This window comes from Petromyzon marinus, unplaced genomic scaffold, assembly GCF_048934315.1.
Source record: "Petromyzon marinus isolate PM22_M1 ecotype Great Lakes invasive population unplaced genomic scaffold, UKy_Petmar_22M1.pri1.0 PM_Scaffold_517, whole genome shotgun sequence".
NCBI classification, from domain to species: Eukaryota; Metazoa; Chordata; class Hyperoartia; order Petromyzontiformes; family Petromyzontidae; genus Petromyzon; species Petromyzon marinus.
Window position 1 is genome coordinate 1 of NW_027423521.1, and position 14272 is coordinate 14272.

The 14272-nt window shown below is 44.6% G+C and overlaps 1 protein-coding gene across 2 annotated transcripts in view; it reads left to right on the forward strand.

The window, feature by feature from the left end:
* The first annotated feature begins 7 nt into the window (after positions 1 to 7).
* The window catches only part of LOC142923442 (tyrosine-protein phosphatase non-receptor type 11-like), a 36362-nt gene continuing 22097 nt past the window's right edge, over positions 8 to 14272 (forward strand). For both annotated transcript variants that reach the window (XM_076064549.1, XM_076064550.1), the window contains exons 1-2: positions 8 to 9924; positions 13545 to 13699. In XM_076064549.1, the coding sequence (XP_075920664.1) occupies positions 9901 to 9924; positions 13545 to 13699 (179 nt within the window). In that variant the 5' untranslated portion in view covers positions 8 to 9900. The remainder of the gene's footprint in view (positions 9925 to 13544; positions 13700 to 14272) is intronic.

A 14272-nucleotide genomic window follows, 5' to 3' on the forward strand; every position in this document is an offset into this window, starting at 1 on the left:
TGAGTGAGTGACTAGCTGAGTGACTAGCTGAGTGATTGAGTGACTATCTGAGTGATTGAGTGACTATCTGAGTGATTGAGTGACTATCTGAGTGATTGAGTGACTATCTGAGTGACTATCTGAGTGACTAGCTGAGTGACTGAGTGACTACCTACAGAACAAGCGCATGACTAGCTGAGTGAGTGACTATCTGAGTGACTATCTGAGTGACTATCTGAGTGAGTGACTATCTGAGTGACTAACTGAGTGACTATCTGAGTGACTATCTGAGTGAGTGACTATCTGAGTGACTAACTGAGTGACTGCCTACAGAACAAGTGAGTGACTATCTGAGTGACTATCTGAGTGACTATCTGAGTGACTAGCTGACTATCTGAGTGACTATCTGAGTGACTATCTGAGTGACTATCTGAGTGAGTGACTATCTGAGTGACTATCTGAGTGAGTGACTATCTGAGTGACTAACTGAGTGACTGCCTACAGAACAAGTGAGTGACACTCTGAGTGACTATCTGAGTGAGTGACTATCTGAGTGACTATCTGAGTGAGTGACTATCTGAGTGACTAACTGAGTGACTGCCTACAGAACAAGTGAGTGACTATCTGAGTGACTATCTGAGTGAGTGACTATCTGAGTGACTATCTGAGTGAGTGACTATCTGAGTGACTAACTGAGTGACTATCTGAGTGATTGAGTGACTATCTAAGTGACTATCTGAGTGACTAGCTGAGTGACTGAGTGACTACCTACAGAACAAGCGCATGACTAGCTGAGTGAGTGACTATCTGAGTGACTATCTGAGTGAGTGACTATCTGAGTGACTAACTGAGTGACTATCTGAGTGACTATCTGAGTGAGTGACTATCTGAGTGACTAACTGAGTGACTGCCTACAGAACAAGTGAGTGACTATCTGAGTGACTATATGAGTGACTATCTGAGTGACTAGCTGACTATCTGAGTGACTATCTGAGTGACTATCTGAGTGACTATCTGAGTGAGTGACTATCTGAGTGACTATCTGAGTGAGTGACTATCTGAGTGACTAACTGAGTGACTGCCTACAGAACAAGTGAGTGACACTCTGAGTGACTATCTGAGTGAGTGACTATCTGAGTGACTATCTGAGTGAGTGACTATCTGAGTGACTAACTGAGTGACTGCCTACAGAACAAGTGAGTGACTATCTGAGTGACTATCTGAGTGAGTGACTATCTGAGTGACTATCTGAGTGAGTGACTATCTGAGTGACTAACTGAGTGACTATCTGAGCGTCTGAGTGACTAACTGAGTGACTGCCTACAGAAGAAGTGCGTGACTATCTGAGTGACTATCTGAGTGACTAGCTGAGTGAGCGAGTGACTATCTGAGTGACTATCTGAGTGACTATCTGAGTGACTATCTGAGTGACTATCTGAGTGAGTGAATATCTGAGTGACTAACTGAGTGACTATCTGAGTGACTATCTGAGTGACTATCTGAGTGAGTGACTATCTGAGTGACTAACTGAGTGACTGCCTACAGAACAAGTGAGTGACTATCTGAGTGACTATCTGAGTGACTATCTGAGTGACTAGCTGACTATCTGAGTGACTATCTGAGTGACTATCTAAGTGACTATCTGAGTGACTATCTGAGTGATTAACAATCTGAGTGACTATCTGAGTGAGTGACTATCTGAGTGACTAACTGAATGACTGCCTACAGAACAAGTGAGTGACTATCTGAGTGACTATCTGAGTGACTGAGTGAATGAGGTACTAGCTGAGTGAGTGACTATATGAGTGACTATCTGAGTGACTATCTGAGTGACTAACTGAGTGACTAGCTACAGAACAAGTGAGTGACTGTCTGAGTGACTATCTGTGTGACTGAGTGAGTGACTATCTGAGTGACTAACTGAGTGACTGCCTACAGAACTAGTGAGTGACTATCTGAGTGACTATCTGAGTGACTATCTGAGTGACTAACTGAGTGACTAACTGAGTGACTAACTGAGTGACTGCCTACAGAACAAGTGAGTGACTATCTGAGTGACTATCTGAGTGACTGAGTGAATGAGGTACTAGCTGAGTGAGTGACTATCTGAGTGACTATCTGAGTGACTATCTGAGTGACTAACTGAGTGACTACCTACAGAACAAGTGAGTGACTATCTGAGTGACTATCTGAGTGACTGAGTGAGTGACTATCTGAGTGACTAACTGAGTGACTGCCTACAGAACAAGTGAGTGACACTCTGAGTGACTATCTGAGTGATTGATGATCTGAGTGACTATCTGAGTGACTATCTGAGTGACTAGCTGATTGAGTGACTATCTGAGTGACTATCTGAGTGACTAGCTGAGTGAGTGAGTGACTAGCTGAGTGACTGAGTGAATGAGTGACTAGCTGACTATCTGAGTGACTATCTGAGTGACTAACTGAGTGACTATCTGAGTGACTGAGTGAGTGACTAGCTGAGTGAGTGATTATCTGAGTGACTATCTGAGTGAGTGACTATCTGAGTGACTATCTGAGTGATTGACTATCTGAGTGACTAACTGAGTGACTGCCTACAGAACAAGTGAGTGACTAACTCAGTGACTATCTGAGTGACTATCTGAGTGACTATCTGAGTGACTAACTGAGTGACTACCTACAGAACAAGTGAGTGACTAACTGAGTGACTATCTGAGTGACTGAGTGAGTGACTATCTGAGTGACTAACTGAGTGACTGCCTACAGAACAAGTGAGTGACTAACTGAGTGACTATCTGAGTGACTGAGTGAGTGACTAACTGAGTGACTAACTGAGTGACTACCTACAGAACAAGTGAGTGACTATCTGAGTGAGTGACTATCTGAGTGACTATCTGAGTGACTATCTGAGTGACTATCTGAGTGAGTGACTAACTGAGTGACTAACTGAGTGACTACCTACAGAACAAGTGAGTGACTATCTGAGTGACTATCTGAGTGAGTGACTATCTGAGTGACTATCTGAGTGAGTGACTAACTGAGTGACTAACTGAGTGACTACCTACAGAACAAGTGCGTGACTAACTGAGTGACTACCTACAGAACAAGTGAGTGACTAACTGAGTGACTACCTACAGAACAAGTGAGTGACTATCTGAGTGACTATCTGAGTGACTGAGTGACTAACTGAGTGACTACCTACAGAACAAGTGAGTGACTAACTGAGTGACTACCTACAGAACAAGTGAGTGACTAACTGAGTGACTACCTACAGAACAAGTTAGTGACTATCTGAGTGACTGAGTGAGTGACTGAGTGAGTGACTAACTGAGTGACTAACTGAGTGACTACCTACAGAACAAGTGAGTGACTATCTGAGTGACTATCTGAGTGACTATCTGAGTGACTGAGTGAGTGACTAACTGAGTGACTAACTGAGTGACTACCTACAGAACAAGTGAGTGACTATCTGAGTGACTATCTGAGTGACTATCTGAGTGACTATCTGAGTGAGTGACTATCTGAGTGACTAACTGAGTGACTACCTACAGAACAAGTGCGTGACTATCTGAGTGACTATCTGAGTGACTATCTGAGTGAGTGACTAACTGAGTGACTAACTGAGTGACTACCTACAGAACAAGTGAGTGACTATCTGAGTGACTATCTGAGTGACTATCTGAGTGAGTGACTATCTGAGTGACTAACTGAGTGACTACCTACATAACAAGTGAGTGACTATCTGAGTGACTATCTGAGTGAATAACTGAGTGACTATCTAAGTGAGTGATTATCTGAGTGACTATCTGAGTGACTAACTGAGTGACTAACTGAGTGACTACCTACAGAACAAGTGCGTGACTAGCTGAGTGACTATCTGAGTGAGTGACTATCTGAGTGACTAACTGAGTGACTACCTACAGAACAAGTGAGTGACTAACTGAGTGACTATCTGAGTGACTATCTGAGTGACTATCTGAGTGACTAACTGAGTGACTATCTGAGTGACTAACTGAGTGACTAACTGAGTGACTGCCTACAGAACAAGTGAGTGACTATCTGAGTGACTATCTGAGTGACTATCTGAGTGACTAACTGAGTGACTAACTGAGTGACTAACTGAGTGACTGCCTACAGAACAAGTGAGTGACTATCTGAGTGACTATCTGAGTGACTGAGTGAATGAGGTACTAGCTGAGTGAGTGACTATCTGAGTGACTATCTGAGTGACTATCTGAGTGACTAACTGAGTGACTACCTACAGAACAAGTGAGTGACTATCTGAGTGACTATCTGAGTGACTGAGTGAGTGACTATCTGAGTGACTAACTGAGTGACTGCCTACAGAACAAGTGAGTGACACTCTGAGTGACTATCTGAGTGATTGATGATCTGAGTGACTATCTGAGTGACTATCTGAGTGACTAGCTGATTGAGTGACTATCTGAGTGACTATCTGAGTGACTAGCTGAGTGAGTGAGTGACTAGCTGAGTGACTGAGTGAATGAGTGACTAGCTGACTATCTGAGTGACTATCTGAGTGACTAACTGAGTGACTATCTGAGTGACTGAGTGAGTGACTAGCTGAGTGAGTGATTATCTGAGTGACTATCTGAGTGAGTGACTATCTGAGTGACTATCTGAGTGATTGACTATCTGAGTGACTAACTGAGTGACTGCCTACAGAACAAGTGAGTGACTAACTCAGTGACTATCTGAGTGACTATCTGAGTGACTATCTGAGTGACTAACTGAGTGACTACCTACAGAACAAGTGAGTGACTAACTGAGTGACTATCTGAGTGACTGAGTGAGTGACTGAGTGAGTGACTATCTGAGTGACTAACTGAGTGACTGCCTACAGAACAAGTGAGTGACTAACTGAGTGACTATCTGAGTGACTGAGTGAGTGACTAACTGAGTGACTAACTGAGTGACTACCTACAGAACAAGTGAGTGACTATCTGAGTGAGTGACTATCTGAGTGACTATCTGAGTGACTATCTGAGTGACTATCTGAGTGAGTGACTAACTGAGTGACTAACTGAGTGACTACCTACAGAACAAGTGAGTGACTATCTGAGTGACTATCTGAGTGAGTGACTATCTGAGTGACTATCTGAGTGAGTGACTAACTGAGTGACTAACTGAGTGACTACCTACAGAACAAGTGCGTGACTAACTGAGTGACTACCTACAGAACAAGTGAGTGACTAACTGAGTGACTACCTACAGAACAAGTGAGTGACTATCTGAGTGACTATCTGAGTGACTGAGTGACTAACTGAGTGACTACCTACAGAACAAGTGAGTGACTAACTGAGTGACTACCTACAGAACAAGTGAGTGACTAACTGAGTGACTACCTACAGAACAAGTTAGTGACTATCTGAGTGACTGAGTGAGTGACTGAGTGAGTGACTAACTGAGTGACTAACTGAGTGACTACCTACAGAACAAGTGAGTGACTATCTGAGTGACTATCTGAGTGACTATTTGAGTGACTGAGTGAGTGACTAACTGAGTGACTAACTGAGTGACTACCTACAGAACAAGTGAGTGACTATCTGAGTGACTATCTGAGTGACTATCTGAGTGACTATCTGAGTGAGTGACTATCTGAGTGACTAACTGAGTGACTACCTACAGAACAAGTGCGTGACTATCTGAGTGACTATCTGAGTGACTATCTGAGTGAGTGCTAACTGAGTGACTAACTGAGTGACTACCTACAGAACAAGTGAGTAACTATCTGAGTGACTATCTGAGTGACTCTCTGAGTGAGTGACTATCTGAGTGACTAACTGAGTGACTACCTACATAACAAGTGAGTGACTATCTGAGTGACTATCTGAGTGAATAACTGAGTGACTATCTGAGTGAGTGATTATCTGAGTGACTATCTGAGTGACTAACTGAGTGACTAACTGAGTGACTACCTACAGAACAAGTGCGTGACTAGCTGAGTGACTATCTGAGTGAGTGACTATCTGAGTGACTAACTGAGTGACTACCTACAGAACAAGTGAGTGACTAACTGAGTGACTATCTGAGTGACTATCTGAGTGACTATCTGAGTGACTAACTGAGTGACTATCTGAGTGACTAACTGAGTGACTGCCTACAGAACAAGTGAGTGACTATCTGAGTGACTATCTGAGTGACTGAGTGAATGAGGTACTAGCTGAGTGAGTGACTATCTGAGTGACTATCTGAGTGACTATCTGAGTGACTAACTGAGTGACTACCTACAGAACAAGTGAGTGACTAACTGAGTGACTATCTGAGTGACTATCTGAGTGACTATCTGAGTGACTAACTGAGTGACTATCTGAGTGACTAACTGAGTGACTAACTGAGTGACTGCCTACAGAACAAGTGAGTGACTAACTGAGTGACTATCTGAGTGACTAACTGAGTGACTATCTGAGTGACTAACTGAGTGACTAACTGAGTGACTGCCTACAGAACAAGTGAGTGACTATCTGAGTGACTATCTGAGTGACTATCTGAGTGACTAACTGAGTGACTATCTGAGTGACTAACTGAGTGACTACCTACAGAACAAGTGCGTGACTATCTGAGTGACTAACTGAGTGACTACCTACAGAACAAGTGAGTGACTATCTGAGTGACTATCTGAGTGACTAACTGAGTGACTACCTACAGAACAAGTGAGTGACTAACTGAGTGACTATCTGAGTGAGTGACTATCTGAGTGACTATCTGAGTGACTGAGTGAGTGACTATCTGAGTGACTATCTGAGTGACTATCTGAGTGACTATCTGAGTGACTATCTGAGTGACTATCTGAGTGACTAACTGAGTGACTATCTGAGTGACTAACTGGGTGACTAACTGAGTGACTGCCTACAGAACAAGTGCGTGACTATCTGAGTGACTAACTGAGTGACTACCTACAGAACAAGTGAGTGACTATCTGAGTGACTATCTGAGTGACTAACTGAGTGACTACCTACAGAACAAGTGAGTGACTATCTGAGTGACTATCTGAGTGACTATCTGAGTGACTATCTGAGTGACTATCTGAGTGACTAACTGAGTGACTATCTGAGTGACTATCTGAGTGACTATCTGAGTGACTATCTGAGTGACTATCTGAGTGACTATCTGAGTGACTATCTGAGTGACTATCTGAGTGACTATCTGAGTGAGTGACTATCTGAGTGACTATCTGAGTGACTATCTGAGTGACTAACTGAGTGACTACCTACAGAACAAGTGCGTGACTATCTGAGTGACTAACTGAGTGACTACCTACAGAACAAGTGAGTGACTATCTGAGTGACTATCTGAGTGACTAACTGAGTGACTACCTACAGAACAAGTGAGTGACTAACTGAGTGACTATCTGAGTGAGTGACTATCTGAGTGACTATCTGAGTGACTGAGTGAGTGACTATCTGAGTGACTATCTGAGTGACTATCTGAGTGACTATCTGAGTGACTAACTGAGTGACTATCTGAGTGACTAACTGAGTGACTAACTGAGTGACTGCCTACAGAACAAGTGCGTGACTATCTGAGTGACTAACTGAGTGACTACCTACAGAACAAGTGAGTGACTATCTGAGTGACTATCTGAGTGACTAACTGAGTGACTACCTACAGAACAAGTGAGTGACTATCTGAGTGACTATCTGAGTGACTATCTGAGTGACTATCTGAGTGACTATCTGAGTGACTATCTGAGTGAGTGACTATCTGAGTGACTATCTGAGTGACTATCTGAGTGACTATCTGAGTGACTAACTGAGTGACTATCTGAGTGACTATCTGAGTGACTATCTGAGTGACTATCTGAGTGACTATCTGAGTGACTATCTGAGTGACTATCTGAGTGACTATCTGAGTGACTATCTGAGTGAGTGACTATCTGAGTGACTATCTGAGTGACTATCTGAGTGACTAACTGAGTGACTACCTACAGAACAAGTGCGTGACTATCTGAGTGACTAACTGAGTGACTACCTACAGAACAAGTGAGTGACTATCTGAGTGACTATCTGAGTGACTAACTGAGTGACTACCTACAGAACAAGTGAGTGACTAACTGAGTGACTATCTGAGTGAGTGACTATCTGAGTGACTATCTGAGTGACTGAGTGAGTGACTATCTGAGTGACTATCTGAGTGACTATCTGAGTGACTATCTGAGTGACTATCTGAGTGACTAACTGAGTGACTATCTGAGTGACTAACTGAGTGACTAACTGAGTGACTGCCTACAGAACAAGTGCGTGACTATCTGAGTGACTAACTGAGTGACTACCTACAGAACAAGTGAGTGACTATCTGAGTGACTATCTGAGTGACTAACTGAGTGACTACCTACAGAACAAGTGAGTGACTATCTGAGTGACTATCTGAGTGACTATCTGAGTGACTATCTGAGTGACTATCTGAGTGACTATCTGAGTAACTATCTGAGTGAGTGACTATCTGAGTGAGTATCTGAGTGACTATCTGAGTGACTATCTGAGTGACTAACTGAGTGACTGCCTACAGAACAAGTGAGTGACTATCTGAGTGACTATCTGAGTGACTATCTGAGTGACTATCTGAGTGACTATCTGAGTGACTATCTGAGTAACTATCTGAGTGAGTGACTATCTGAGTGAGTATCTGAGTGACTATCTGAGTGACTATCTGAGTGACTAACTGAGTGACTGCCTACAGAACAAGTGAGTGACTATCTGAGTGACTATCTGAGTAACTATCTGAGTGAGTGACTATCTGAGTGAGTATCTGAGTGACTATCTGAGTGACTGAGTGACTAACTGAGTGACTACCTACAGAACAAGTGAGTGACTATCTGAGTGACTATCTGAGTGACTATCTGAGTGACTATCTGAGTGAGTATCTGAGTGACTATCTGAGTGACTATCTGAGTGACTAACTGAGTGACTGCCTACAGAACAAGTGCGTGACTATCTGAGTGACTATCTGAGTGACTATCTGAGTGACTATCTGAGTGACTATCTGAGTGACTATCTGAGTAACTATCTGAGTGAGTGACTATCTGAGTGAGTATCTGAGTGACTATCTGAGTGACTATCTGAGTGACTAACTGAGTGACTGCCTACAGAACAAGTGAGTGACTATCTGAGTGACTATCTGAGTAACTATCTGAGTGAGTGACTATCTGAGTGAGTATCTGAGTGACTATCTGAGTGACTGAGTGACTAACTGAGTGACTACCTACAGAACAAGTGAGTGACTATCTGAGTGACTATCTGAGTGACTATCTGAGTGACTATCTGAGTGAGTATCTGAGTGACTATCTGAGTGACTATCTGAGTGACTAACTGAGTGACTGCCTACAGAACAAGTGCGTGACTATCTGAGTGACTATCTGAGTGAGTGACTATCTGAGTGACTATCTGAGTGACTATCTGAGTGACTATCTGAGTGACTAACTGAGTGACTAACTGAGTGACTGCCTACAGAACAAGTGAGTGACTATCTGAGTGACTATCTGAGTAACTATCTGAGTGAGTGACTATCTGAGTGAGTATCTGAGTGACTATCTGAGTGACTGAGTGACTAACTGAGTGACTACCTACAGAACAAGTGAGTGACTATCTGAGTGACTATCTGAGTGACTATCTGAGTGACTATCTGAGTGAGTATCTGAGTGACTATCTGAGTGACTATCTGAGTGACTAACTGAGTGACTGCCTACAGAACAAGTGCGTGACTATCTGAGTGACTATCTGAGTGAGTGACTATCTGAGTGACTATCTGAGTGACTATCTGAGTGACTATCTGAGTGACTAACTGAGTGACTAACTGAGTGACTGCCTACAGAACAAGTGCGTGCGTTATTGGCCTGACGTGGGTTCGAGCCGCGACTTTGGGTCTCTCCGCGTCGAGTCGCTGAGTGAAGTCCCGCACAGCGATCACACCCAGAGACTCATGCGACTCTACCACACTTCTCACGTGAGTACTACCACCACGTGACTACCACCACGTGACTACCACCACGTGACTAACACACTCGCCACGTGACTAGCACCACGTGACTACCACCACGTGACTACCACCACGTGACTAACACACTCGCCACGTGACTAACACACTCGCCACGTGACAACCACCACGTGACTACTACACTCAGCACGTGACTACCACACTCACCACGTGACTACCACCACGTGACCACGACACTCACCACGTGACTACCACACTCCCCACGTGACTACGACACTCGCCACGTGACTACCACACTCACCACGTGACTACCACCACGTGACTATCACACTCACCACGTGACCACAACACTCACCACGTGACTACCACCACGTGACTACCAGACTCACCACGTGACTACCACCACGTGACTACCACACTCACCACGTGACTACCACACTCACCACGTGACTACCACCACGTGACTACCACACACACCACGTGACTACCACACTCACCACGTGACTACCACCACGTGACTACCACCCTCACCACGTGTGTGTCTAACGAGCCAGACTTAGTTAGACACGTCTGCCACTTCCACTAAGCTGTGTGTCTGTGACTCTTTGTGTGTCTATCTGTGTGTGTGTCTATCTGTGTCTGTGTCTATCTGTGTGTCTATCTGTGTGTGTGTCTCTGTGTGTGTCTATCTGTGTGTGTCTCTGTGTGTGTGTCTATCTGTGTGTCTGTGTCTCTCTGTGTGTGTCTATCTGTGTGTGTGTCTATCTGTGTGTCTGTGTTTCTCTGTGTGTGTCTATCTGTGTGTGTCTATCTGTTTGTCTGTGTCTCTCTGTGTGTGTCTATCTGTGTGTGTGTCTATCTGTGTGTCTGTGTCTCTCTGTGTGTGTCTATCTGTGTGTGTGTCTATCTGTGTGTCTGTGTTTCTCTGTGTGTGTCTATCTGTGTGTATCTATCTGTTTGTCTGTGTCTCTCTGTGTGTCTATCTGTGTGTGTGCCTATCTGTGTGTGTGTCTATCTGTGTGTCTATCTGTGTGTGTCTCTCTGTGTGTGTCTCTCTGTGTGTGTCTCTCTGTGTGTGTGTCTATCTGTGTGTGTCTGTGTGTGTGTCTCTCTGTGTGTGTCTATTTGTGTGTGTGTCTATCTGTGTGTCGCTGTGTGTGTGTTTATGTGTGTGTGTCTCTCTGTGTGTCTATCTGTGTGTATATCTGTGTGTGTCTATCTGTGTGTGTCCAAGTGTGTGTTTCTGTGTGTGCGTTTCTCTGTGTGTGTCTATCTGTGTGTGTGTCTATCTGTGTGTGTCTATCTGTGTGTGTCTATCTGTGTGTGTGGGTCTATCTGTGTGTCTATCTGTGTGTGTCTCTGTGTGTGTGTCTATCTAGCCAGACTTAGTTAGACAAGTCTGCCACTTCCACTTAGATGTGTGTGTCTATCTGTGTGTGTCTCTGTGTGTCTCTCTGTGTGTGTCTCTCTTTGTGTGTCTATCTGTGTGTGTCTATCTGTGTGTGTCTCTGTGCGTGTGTCTAACTAGCCAGACTTAGTTAGAAACGTCTGCCACTTCCACTAAGCTGTGTGTCTCTCACTGTGTGTGTGTCTACCTGTGTGTGTCTATCTGTGTGTGTGTCTGTGTGTGTCTCTCTGTGTGTTTGTGTGTGTCTATCTGTGTGTGTGTCTGTGTGTGTCTCTGTGTGTCTAACTAGCCAGACTTAGTTAGACACGTCTGCCACTTCCACTAAGCTGTGTGTGTGTCTCTGTGTGTGTCTCTCTGTGTGTCTATCTGTGTGTGTGTCTGTGTGTGTCTCTGTGTGTGTCTGTGTGTGTCCATCTAGCCAGACTTAGTTAGACACGTCTGCCACTTCCACTAAGCTGTGTGTGTCTGTGTGTGTGTCTCTCTGTGTGTCTATCTGTGTGTGTCTATCTAGCCAGACTTAGTTAGACACGTGTGCCACTTCCACTAAGCTGTGTGTGTCTCTGTGTGTGTGTCTGTGTGTGTCTGTGTGTGTCTATCTGTGTGTGTCTATCTAGCCAGACCTAGTTAGACACGTTTGCCACTTCCACTAAGCTGTGTGTGTGTGTCTGTGTGTGTGTCTCTGTGTGTGTCTGTGTGTGTCTATCTGTCTGTGTGTGTCTGTGTGTGTCTCTGTGTGTGTCTGTGTGTCTATCTGTGTGTGTGTCTATCTAGCCAGACCTAGTTAGACACGTCTGCCACTTCCACTAAGCTGTGTGTGTCTCTGTGTGTATGTCTGTGTGTGTGTCTGTGTGTGTCTATCTGTGTGTGTCTATCTAGCCAGACCTAGTTAGACACGTGTGCCACTTCCACTAAGCTGTGTGTGTCTGTGTGTGTGTGTGTATCTGTGTGTGTGTGTCTGTGTGTGTGTCTGTGTGTGTCTCTGTGTCTGTGTGTGTGTCTCTGTGTGTGTCTCTGTGTGTGTCTATCTGTGTGTGTCTATCTAGCCAGACCTAGTTAGACACGTTTGCCACTTTCACTAAGCTGTGTGTGTCTGTGTGTGTCTGTGTGTGTCTCTGTGTGTCTGTGTGTGTGTCTGTGTGTGTGTCTATCTGTGTGTGTCTATCTAGCCAGACCTAGTTAGACACGTCTGCCACTTCCACTAAGCTGTGTGTGTGTGTCTGTGTGTGTGTCTGTGTGTGTCTGTGTGTGTCTGTGTGTGTGTCTGTGTGTCTATCTGTGTGTGTCTATCTGTGTGTGTGTCTATCTAGCCAGACCTAGTTAGACACGTCTGCCACTTCCACTAAGCTGTGTGTGTGTCTGTGTGTGTGTCTGTGTGTGTCTGTGTGTGTGTCTATCTGTGTGTGTCTATCTAGCCAGACCTAGTTAGACACGTTTGCCACTTTCACTAAGCTGTGTGTGTCTGTGTGTGTCTGTGTGTGTGTCTGTGTGTGTCTCTGTGTGTCTGTGTGTCTATCTGTGTGTGTCTATCTGTGTGTGTGTCTATCTAGCCAGACCTAGTTAGACACGTCTGCCACTTCCACTAAGCTGTGTGTATCTCTGTGTGTGTGTCTGTGTGTGTCTGTGTGTGTGTCTATCTGTGTGTGTCTGTGTGTGTCTCACTGTGTGTGTGTCTATCTGTGTGTGTCTATCTAGCCAGACCTAGTTAGACACGTCTGCCACTTCCACTAAGCTGTGTGTGTGTGTCTCTGTGTGTGTGTCTGTGTGTGTGTCTGTGTGTGTGTGTGTGTCTGTGTGTGTCTATCTGTGTGTCTATCTAGCCAGACTTAGACACGTCTGGCACTTCCACTAAGCTGTGTGTATCTCTGCGTGTGTGTCTGTGTGTCTATCTGTGTGTGTCTATCTAGCCAGACCTAGTTAGACACGTCTGCCACTTCCACTAAGCTGTGTGTGTGTGTCTGTGTGTGTCTGTCTGTGTGTCTGTGTGTGTCTATCTGTGTGTGTCTATCTAGCCAGACCTAGTTAGACACGTCTGCCACTTACACTAAGCTGTGTGTGTCTGTGTGTGTCTGTGTGTCTATCTATCTGTGTGTCTATCTAGCCAGACCTAGTTAGACACGTCTGCCACTTCCACTAAGCTGTGTGTGTCTGTGTGTGTGTATCTCTCTGTGTGTGTGTCTGTGTGTGTCTGTGTGTGTGTGTCTATCTGTGTGTGTCTATCTAGCCAGACCTAGTTAGACACGTCTGCCACTTCCACTATTTGTCGTGGCCCGACCATGGAGTTCCCGAGACAGCGTCGGGAATTCTTTACTTCCTGGCAGAGGTGAACGCACGCATGGCCGAAACGTCGCAGGCAGGGCCCGTGGTTGTGCACTGCAGGTGAGTGATGTCAACAACTACTACTACAGCCACAACAACCACCACCACAACAACAACTACTACCACAACAACAACAACCACAACAACAACAACCACAACAACAACAACAACTACTACAGCCACAATAACTACCACAACTACCACAACAACAACAACAACTACTACCACAACAACAACAACCACAACAACAACAACAACTACTACCACAACAACAACAACCACAACAACCACAACAACAACTACCACAACAAGCACAACAACAACCACCACAACAACAACTACCACAACAACAACCACAACAACCACCACAACAACCACAACAACAACAACTACTACCACAACAACAACAACAACTACTACCACAACAACAACCACAACAACCACAACAACAACAACTACTACCACAACAACAACAACTACTACCACAACAACCACCACAACAACCACAACAACAACAACTACTACCACAACAACAACAACAACTACTACCACAACAACAACCACAACAACCACCACAACAACAACTACTACCACAACAACAACTACCACCACAACAACAACCACTACCACAAT